The following is a 10,716-nucleotide window of genomic DNA, read 5'->3' as shown; positions in this document are numbered from 1 at the left end:
ATAAGTAACCGACAAAGTAAAAAATACAGTATTCATAAAAACCGACAATTACCATGCATTTTTACCGTGTTCAACGACAACGCAAAACATTCATAAAAATTGATTTCAAATGTGTAAAACACCACAGGCCGACATGCATTCCGGGAAATTTTGCATTGATTGAATAATAAATCGAAAAGGTGTATAATGAATCTGTAATTATAACGGAAAAGCCAATGAGGTTCATAGTTATTTATTGCAAATTTATTGATAATACAGATCAGAAACTTATATTGAGTCATTTATCTTCTTCGACACTATAAATGTACTTTAAGCTTTCAGTTGCCTGTTCGAGGTTAAGGTGCAAGTTATAATTCCTGTATGTTACACTACGTTTTAGTCAGATTACAAAAATATTACATATGTGTAAGTAATATGTTCTATGTTTATACAAAGAAATTGTATAAGTATACAGGATCCGTAATAAGGGTCTAGAAAAGCTGCATGTGGCTCGCGAGCCATGGCTTGGCCACTTTGAATATAGTTATATCGATTTTACTGTACAGGGTAGCTAAAAAGTTTCTGACTCCTTATGCATTCTATTATAAAACGAGAAAAACATGAATTTCTACTTCATTGGCAAATTTATTAACAATAATAAACATGTATAACAGTCATAACATCAATTTTCCATGTTAGTATTTAGCATAGCTTTCATCATTGGCCAAACATTCCCTTAATCTTTTAAGGAAACTTAGAACGGTGTTAACTAGTTGTTCGTGAGATATGAAAGCTGATTCTTATTGAACCCAACCAATTAATTGCTTCCTACTGCGTGGTCTGGCTAACTTAAATACTGATTCCTGCAGTTGCGACCACACATTCTCCATAAGATTCAGGTCGGTAAATTTCCAGGCCAATTAGTCCATACCGTGCTTCTTGGATGACGAATTTTGACTACAAGGATTCCTTGGCTACATGCGCATCTTGCATGAAAAGCATGCTCAGGAACTTTAAAGCAATAACTGTTAACAGTTTGTTTTAGAAAAACATGAATAAAATAGATAGCTTTCTTTAAAAATAAACACATTAAAAATTCTTTGGAAGTAAGCGCAAAATTGCCATGTATAACTTATCGCACAAGAACACTACATCAAATACAGGAACGTTGTATTTGATGAATAAAATAGACTTTATTTAACATTTAAAACGTTTTCTTAATCTGTTCTAATTCAATTAATCGATCGTTAAGTACATTTTTACTAATGTTATAATTTTTCAAAGTTGAGAAACTTGTTAATCTCTTTATTTTTTAAGATCACCGTCTATGATAAATATTTTTGCACAATGTTATTTTGTAATAAATTTTAAAATGCTCTTTTGAATTATTTTTAAATATCTTCCTGTCGTATCAAATTATAATAAGGTAAAAATTAAAACACTTTCTTAATTTTTGAATGACATCAATGATTATCAGATAAAAGTTAACTTTTTTTTCTTTTTTTGTACTTTTATAAATTTTAAATATATGTAAATAATTGATTCAATTAAATCATTGTTTTAAATTATGTATGTTTAGGAAAGAACTTTGTATATTTCACTTAAAAATTTTCTAAAGTAATTCATCAACCTAAAAATATAAATAACGACAGGATATAGTTTGTTTCTAAAAATATACAAAAAAAAAGTTGTCCGGAATTATTCCTACTAAGAATTTTTATATCAAAAGGAAAATAATCGTAATTTTGACACCAGAAAATTCACAAAATAACCTTGTATTGCAATGAACTGTAGAACCGTGCAAATATCTTTCAAGTGCATAATTATACTAACTTCAGAATTTTCTATTTTTATATACATGTGTATATAAAGTGAAATATACAAGTGAAAGGCCGGATGGCATCGGGGCATACTAAATTACAAATAAAAATAATAATATACTGAGTATTATACTGTAAAAATATAAAATAATTTATATTGTTAATTCAAATTTATTTAAATAATAGCTAGGGGCGCCCATAGTGGCCGTTTTTGACATACCGTGACAGAAAGAAAGAGAGCCCATTTTTTCTGTTTTATATAGAGGACATAATATTATATATATCTTATACAGATTTTGTTTAGTTAATTATATCTGTATATATATTAAAAGCAAAATGTTCTGTCACTGCCGCACACCAATAAAGTAAATTTAAAAATATAATCTATGTCTATATCTGTATCTATACTACTATATAAAGAGACAATGTATTTTTCATTTGTGACCCCTAACCAGGGCCGGATTTACATAAGGGCATTTGGGGCATGTGCCCAGGGCCCCCACAAAATAGGGGCCCCAACAAAATAAAAAAAAATTATGTTTAAACATAATTTTTTTTCTATTACCGCGACAGCCTAGTGTGGCCTAATCATGAGGGCAACAGGCAGAGAAAACCAAACCCGGGAAAAAACCTATGAAACATCGGAAAATTTCGGGAAAAAATTTCACATAGGTATTTTTCAGTTAAATTAAAATAATCAGTTTTACACAATAAAATATATGTATGTTTACAATAACCTTATTTTTAAATGAAATTTACAACTTCCTAGTTCAAATCTAATTGAAAGTACAGTATTTTGTGTAAATTTTCTAAATCACCAAATTTGCCTACTCTTAAATGGGGGACCCCCACCGAATTTGTGCCCAGGGCCCCTGGATTGGTAAATCCGGCCCTGCCCCTAACCGTGAAAACTACTGAACCAAACGTTACCAAATTTTAACTGTAGCATCGTTATAATCCCGGAATGTTTACCACTAATCAAACCTACAGATTTTTTTATTAATTAAATAAAACTACAACGGATTTTTGTCAGTCTATTTGTCTCTCAATTCACTAGATGGCGACACATGAATTAGTACTTTCTATCTATAAGAAAAGTCTATTATCGAAGTTTATTATTATATTTGAAGAACTGACATTATAATTATAATTAGTTAATACCAATGGATGACAAAACTCGAAATATAACTTATTCGGATGTTTTATGAGTTTATTTTTGTCATATTTTGCAATTCTCTACTGCACTACTAGACATTAATCACCTAAAAATAATTAATGAACAATTAGTTCAAATTTTCGAAGTTCTATATGTATATAAGAGCGGGCGAGGCCGCGACAGGGAATGCTAGTTAGAAATATGAAGGTATAGTATTTTTTAAATAAATATTAGTTTGTAATGTTTAAATGAAAATATCTACGACATAGTACAGTAGAGCGTCGAAAAGTGGAACCAATTGGGGACTGGGGTCCTTCCAGTTAATGATTTGTTCCAGTTTCCGACTTTGTACGAAAAAATACATTAACCTGTCCGATGTTCAAATTTTTCTCCGTTGCGTATCGCTTCCTGTTGAATTTTTCTCCGTTGCGTGTCGCTTCGTGTTGAATTTTCGTCGATTTTAAGCCTAACGAAAATTTTTATAATAATCATCGAGGCTATCGTATCGTTAAAAATTATTTTTGCATTTTGTACAAACAAAATAAATATATTAAAGAATATAAAAAACATGAAAATTATACTTTAGAAGTAAATTTAGTATCAAAAACATTCGATTCAGCACGACACAGTCCGACTGAAAATCGTTCCACTTTCCGGCCATTCCACTTACCGACGTTCCACTTATAGACGCTCTACTGTAATTATATTACATTATGTACGTGAAATAGCCGAGTCTTCATCGTTTTATATGAACTAACATAGCCACATTACTATGCTATGAAATATACTACCAGTTTTCAGTATAAGCCACACAGAACGCCATGTGGCAGCAATCAGGTGTGCTAGTAGACACTTGGAAGACTTTCAATGTTTTATTCAATAGTTAAATAGTTTAATCAAACAAAATAATTTTAATGTATAACATAAAACGTAATAAATTCAATATTTTTAACATCTTGCTTACAAAATAATCACGAGTGCCCACGTTTTTATTTTTGATCGCATAATATTAAGAATACTGTAAAAACTGGAAAAAAAACCTTTTAGTGCATTTCTGTGAATAAAAAAAACGTTTCTTAAAAAAGTTTTTTAAAATATTTTTATTTCCTACTTTTTAGTTTTATATATGGAACACTTAATTATCGAAATGTTTCTTGTTTTAGTATTTATTTGGGAAGTGGGTAAACAATTTGAATTACAAGATTTTATGTAGATAGTACGATTGTAAAAGAGCACGGAGCCTGTCTCACGTGTAGCGTCATCTATTATCAGATTTAAAAAAAAAAAAAAATACCGTAACTTAGATGTTTTCGCTAAATTTTGCTAATTGCTAAAATTGTTTGCAAACTCTATAAAAATGAATTATCATCGGAAATACATTTGTACTCAAAGTTTCAACAGATTGGAAATGGGAAAGCGGGTGAAAATTTAGTTGCGAGATAAAAGCGAGGTTGAGGCCGAAGTTTTAAACGCGAAAACGTGTACGTCGGACGTTCAGCGCCGCTTTCCTGTAAGCCTAGAAGTTTGACAATGGCGTTTGGAAAGTCAGTGGAATCGTGCTCGACGTTCCAAACGCTATTGTCAAACTTCTAGGCTTACAGGAAAGCGCCGCTGAACGTCCGACGTACACGTTTTCGCGTTTAAAACGTCGGCCTCAACCTCGCTTTTATCTGGACAGACAGAGTAAGTTAATAAAAAGCGCGTAAAAAGATTGTAACTTTATGTAATGAGAATGCTAGGCTTTTCTCCAGATCGCGTGGTTATGACGACCCTTAAACTGACATTATAATACATAAAATAAAACAGAAAAATCTTACGTATCTAACATCTAATTTGATTGGATGTCAAGCGTGTAAAGAAACGCATCATTGAAAATCTGCGATTTAAAATCGCCAAGGTTAAACAAATCTTCCAGTTTTAAATCTACAAAAGGAAATATCAGGTAATTCTGCTCGTCTTATTAAATATTTACGTAGAAAATATTTTGTTTTAAAAGTTTTTTAAATTAGTTTTTTCCTTTAATGAAATTTAATCGTAGTCTACGTTTATCAACTATTTTTCGTTAATATTTTGCTTTTACATTTTTTAATATATTATTCTGTATAAAAATTTTCTGCATGAAAGTTAAACGTGTAATATAGAGTTAAGGCGAAAGACTTACGTTAGCAAAAACTAAACTTTTATTAACTACTATTAACTGCTTTTATTATTATTTTTAAAGTTTTAGGCCACTAAATAAATGCAATAATTAAAAAATATTATAAAAGAGGAATTCATATTTTTTGCCTTTAACCATAAAAAGTTGATATACCATTGAACTCCTAGTTTGTAAATTTATAATTTTTGATAGGAATTTCTATAGCAATTTTTAGACACGTTTCTGGTTCAGATCTTTATTATTTTTAATAAAATATATAATGTCAGATAGTTTATCGCTAACAGTTCTTTTTAACAACAGTCGTTAACAATGAAAAGTCGAAAAATTATTGTAAATTTTTATTTAAAGTAAAAATTTGATTGCTTTTGATACTCGATGAGTTCTGTAGTACTATAAACACTTTCTGAACACGCTTATGACTCAAACCCGCATTAATTATACTAAATTAAAAAATATTAAATAATATCATAACTACAGTTCTCCTTAAAACAATAACAAATCGATGCATTTCAATTAAAAATAAACTTTTATTAAATAAAAATTTAATATTAATTTTTTATTAAAATAATTATTTTTCTCTCAGAAAATACTCGAATATATTTTAAGCTATAAAAAGTAAATATTTTAGTAGTTTTAATTAAGCAACTTGAAAAGTAAATAATAAATTCAGGAAAGTGTCATCTTGACTTCTTTCTTGCATTTACTTATTTCGAAAACATAATCAGTATCTTCATACGCAATCAAGATTAATAATATTTATTAATATTCGTGTATTCGATTCATTTTATAGTAAATATTTATTTTTATTATTTATAATATTATTATATACCATATAATAGCGTTCAGTTGCATTGCAGTGATGAACTTATTAATTCGTACACTTCGCAAATGAGATAAGCCCGAGATTGCAGACAATCCGAAAAAAGTTCAATTTTTCCTTGTAATTTAAACAAAGAAACGACTTGTGATTATATAATTGAAAATTTACTTTTGGTTTTACTTTATTCTATACCGAGAAGTAAATTAAGAGCGTTAATAAAAAATATAAGTAATTATATTAAGGGGGTTAATTAAATTAATATTTAGTTTATATAAAGGGGATTAATTTAGTAGACAGTAAATTAAGAGATTAGAGAAATAAATTAGGGGAATTATATTGTAATTCTAAGTTAGGTACTTATTTGTTACAAAAAGTCTGTTGTAATATTTCCAGAAATCAAAAGGTCACAATAAGTAGCATTTACAGATTACTTTTACTTTTTCTTTAAAAAATAAAAAAAAAGTTATTGTTAATGTTTTAGAAATAAGTAAATACAAGAAAGAAGTCAAGATGACACCTGCATTTATTGTTTACTTTCTAAATTGCTTAATCAACTATTACTTTTTTACAGCTTATATTTGTATTTGGATAAGAAAATAATTTTTAAAATTGGCATATTTTTTATATAGAAAGTTTTTCAGGAAAATAAAATTTTAATATTAAATTGTAATTAATACATTGATTTGTTCGTATATATGAAGAGAATTGTTGGCTATGATATTTCTGACATTTTCTTTTTAAATAAAAATATGAAGATCTGACAAGTAACTCATAAGCGTGTCTAGGGAGTTTATATGCAGGTAATAACAAAAATAAGTTATTTGTTAAAGGGTTTTTCATTAATGAAGGGGTATTTGACTAAAACAGCAACAGTTTTTCTACTTTAAATAAGCTTTAATAGTACATCAATATTTTATTGTTAAAAACAAAATTATGAATTTTATATACTGGTAATAATTTTGTTTAATTAGTGTATTTATTTGATTACTTAAAACTTTAAACAAATAAAAATGAGTTTATTTTTAACTCTTTCCACACTATGGACACTAAGAAGAGTTTTTTTTTTCTTCTTTTCTCTTTAACCATTCCTATTGTATGTTAAGTCAAGTCCACAAAGGGGTGTAGGGAGAGAGAGACCAGGTTTGACATAACTGGGCAGATGCACCCTTGAAAATTTTTGAGTCGATTTAGTTTTGATCCCAGTCCGTAAATAAAGTATTGTTTGATTATTTAATCAGTCAATTAAAAGTCGCCAGAGCATTATAAACTAAACACCCAGCTGTAATTATGCCATTTACAGGGAGCTTGACATGCAATTAAATCGGACTAGCATGGATAAGAAAGAGGAATGGGTATTTGTATAGAACCGCATTAGAAATTTTTAATTTTTTAAAACAAAAATAAAGGCCGATAGACAAAACTTCTGGCAACATTGTCGGGCTTGGCGTTGATTTGTTTTTGAGTAACGCTAAATATATCGGCGATTACTTGCTTTTAATTCGTGTTCGTTTGTTTTAATGCGGGCCTGTAGTATTTAGAACACTATAAAACACTAAAAATTCTTTGCGGCTATTTATCCAACGGAGCATCGCATCTGAAACTACGATCATGTCTGATGTGGACAGTACACAACAATATCTGCAATTGTCCTGTCTTCAACTTAGTCCGTCAAATGATCAGCCATCAAGGAAACTCCATTGATTTGTGACATTGAACGAATCGAATGCCACTGGGGCCATATCAAGTCGAAATTGGTTTCATTGACGCGTGATACGTTCAAGAATGCTTCTGCTGCTAGCATTCTCGGACTAATTCCTAACTCGCTAACTCCTGCTAGGACATCTTGCCGAGTATTAGTGGACAAATATGCAAGCTGACTCGCCATTCAATATGCTGCTGTGCTAGCTCATCAGTTTCCTTTGATTTGATGTATTTTTGAGTTTTTGTTTTTTTGTATTTTTTCATCAAAACTTTTAATAAATAAACTCTTGTAAAAAAATAAATAAATAATTCTAAAAAATTCTGATGAAAAAATAGTCTTCCGTAGGGATTAGATTTTTCTCATGTGGAGACATAATATACTATACTAATACCTGAAGAACAATTTTCCGACTCTGATTCCTGGTTTCGATCCAGTCAAGACCAATATTTTATCGTATATAGTTCTCCATTGCAGTAGGCTTATTGTACGGCTACCTTGCCGACTTTTATCTCATCGTGACCATATAATGCAATATTTTAATTTCTATATGTATAACAACATTTATTTTTTTATTATACTATAATATCGTAATAATAATAATAATAATAATAAAGTTACTTGCGTAAAATAAGATCGCATAAATTACGATTTTATCGTATAAGCCTATCTTTATTTAAGATTGACAATTAATTTTCGAATTAAATAATCACAACGGTAATTAATTAATAGACATTAAAGTTTATTAATTAATTAATATCTGATATTTTATGAATAAAAGTTTAAAATGTTACGTAATATTTAAATCAATTTAACATTGTTAAATCTTTAAAAATAAGGTTAATTTTTAAGTATATTTATTTAAGCGTATGATTCCCGAAGGCTTCGTGTCTTTTTTTTTTCTTTTTTTAACTCTTTCCGCCCTGTGGGCACTAAGAGGGCCTCATTTAGAAGGCCCATTATGGGTTCGGCCAGGCCCACAATGGGGCGACCGGGTGGTGAGGGACGGGGCCCGACATATCCGAACGGACCACCCCCCGAAAAATTCCTGGGGATTATTCGACCCGTTCGGATTCGATCCCGGGTCCCCCAGAGCGGTAGGCTGCCACCTTGACCGCTCGGCCATCCGGCCGTCGGCTTCGTGTCTTAGTAGGAAATGTTCAATAGAGAAATAATGTAAGGAACAGAAGTAAGATGTAGAATAAATAATTTTTCACCTTACTTTTGTTCCTTATATTATATAATACATTGCATAAAAGACTTAATTTCTTGAAATATATTATTGACCTATTCTACTCTATCATACTCTATTAGGAGACGATTGAGTATAATAGGACAGTGGTACCAGTCTGCTTCTTTAGAGGATCCGGATTCGAGTTTGTCAGTTCAGAAATTTTCAGAATGAGTGTTCTCGATTTTTTGATCCTTTACCCTGAATACCTAGCACCTCTCATTATGGGCTTGAATTGATTATTTGCCTTGTAACTTAGGTCTGTAGACAATAAGTCGGTACACAAAAAAAAAACTCGTTCTGTGGCAACTTAGTGCAAATTTTCAGCTTTTTCATCAGATAGACACAACCAAAAAATGATACAAATTTAAAAATATACATTAATATCATTGTTAAAATACTATTTATGCTTTTTACACAAATAAATAGATAATGTAAAATATACTTTTAGGTTGATCCGAAGACAATCAAGATGACCTCAGTCATGAGCGAGTCAACTATTCACGCCATTGAACCATATGAATTTGAGAAGATTGTTGATGTAGAAACGTGGCTAAAGTTTTTAAGAAGTAACTTACATCTGCCAGTTTATTGTTCAGTTCTGTATATCTTTTTAATATTTAGTTTTCAACAAATGATGAAGAATCGCACAGCCTTCTCTTTAAGAGTTCCGTTGATCGTGTGGAATTTAACAATGGCACTCAATAGCATCATTGGAAGTATAAGAATGTTTCCCGGATTCGTACACATCATCAGAGATTTTGGACTAACATTTTCTGTTTGTGATAGTAAATATTTTAAAACAATTCAACCCACTGTATTCTGGTCGTTGATATTTATAATTAGCAGATTCGTAGAGTTGGGCGATACCTTTTTTATAGTATTTAGGAAAAGAAAATTGATATTTTTGCATTGGTATCATCATATGATGACATTAATGATATGTTGGTATTTAGTTAGCAAGCCCCTAGCTGTAGCACATTGGTTCGGTGTCATGAATAATCTTGTTCATTCTTTGATGTACTCTTATTTCGCAGTTTCGGCATTGAAATTCAGGCCTCCTCGTTTTGTCGCTATGATCATAACATGCTTACAATTATTACAAATGGTTATAGGAAGTTTTGTATGTTGTTGGGCTCTTTGGAAAAAATGGAGTGGATATTCATGCGAATTTCCTAACGATGCCACTTTTATAGCGTTACTTGTTTATCTGATTTATGTAATATTATTTACACGATTGTTTTATTATTCTTATTTTATCAAATCTGAAAAAAGCTTAAAGAAATATTAACATGTTATACGATTTTCATATTTTTATAGAAACTTACAGGGTTGCCCAAAAATCAATTAACCATTATTAAAACTAGTATTTAAGTTAATTTACTTTAAATTTACATTTAACATCTAACATGTAAGTTAATTAGTTTAAAACTAAAAACAAATTAAAAACAAATTAAAAACAAATTAAAGCAAATTAGTTTAAAACTAAATTGCAGTTAATTAATTAAAATGTACAGTTAATTTGTTTATATTTTTACTTTCCCGGCTATTATATATAACAGAGGCAGCGGTTGGTCAAAAATGACCCCTCAAAGATTTTTACATTTTGGACTTAGGGGTCTTTAAACATCGAAAAATGCAGCAAGAAAAAGTCGAGGGGTTTTTCCATAATTTTGTTCATCCATTTTGAAGCTTAATAATTCCTGTAATTTTTCGAAAATTTCTGAAATTTTACAGGCAGGTTTGTATATTAGGGGATTGATGCTATTAAATTTTGGTGGTTAAAGGTCGAAGGGGTAGGGATATAGAGGGGTCGTGTGTCATATCTCGCGTAGGGTCAGTCTTGATGACGA

General features: G+C 30.1%; 1 protein-coding gene across 1 annotated transcript; it reads left to right on the top strand.

Annotated features, from left to right (window-relative positions):
• Positions 1-4,787: 4,787 nt before the first annotated feature.
• Positions 4,788-10,432, top strand: LOC136978183 (very long chain fatty acid elongase 6-like). Its single transcript, XM_067273831.1, has 3 exons — positions 4,788-4,897; positions 9,315-10,278; positions 10,334-10,432. Exon 2 carries the CDS (start codon positions 9,336-9,338, stop codon positions 10,152-10,154), a length of 819 nt encoding a protein of 272 aa, XP_067129932.1. The 5' UTR covers positions 4,788-4,897; positions 9,315-9,335; the 3' UTR covers positions 10,155-10,278; positions 10,334-10,432.
• The last annotated feature ends 284 nt before the right edge of the window (positions 10,433-10,716 follow it).

The sequence above is a fragment of the Centruroides vittatus genome, unplaced genomic scaffold (assembly GCF_030686945.1).
Source record: "Centruroides vittatus isolate TY-2023 unplaced genomic scaffold, ASM3068694v2 contig_5, whole genome shotgun sequence".
Taxonomy (NCBI): domain Eukaryota; kingdom Metazoa; phylum Arthropoda; class Arachnida; order Scorpiones; family Buthidae; genus Centruroides; species Centruroides vittatus.
The sequence above is the reverse complement of the archived record's forward strand: the minus strand, read 5'-3'. Positions and strand labels throughout refer to the sequence as shown.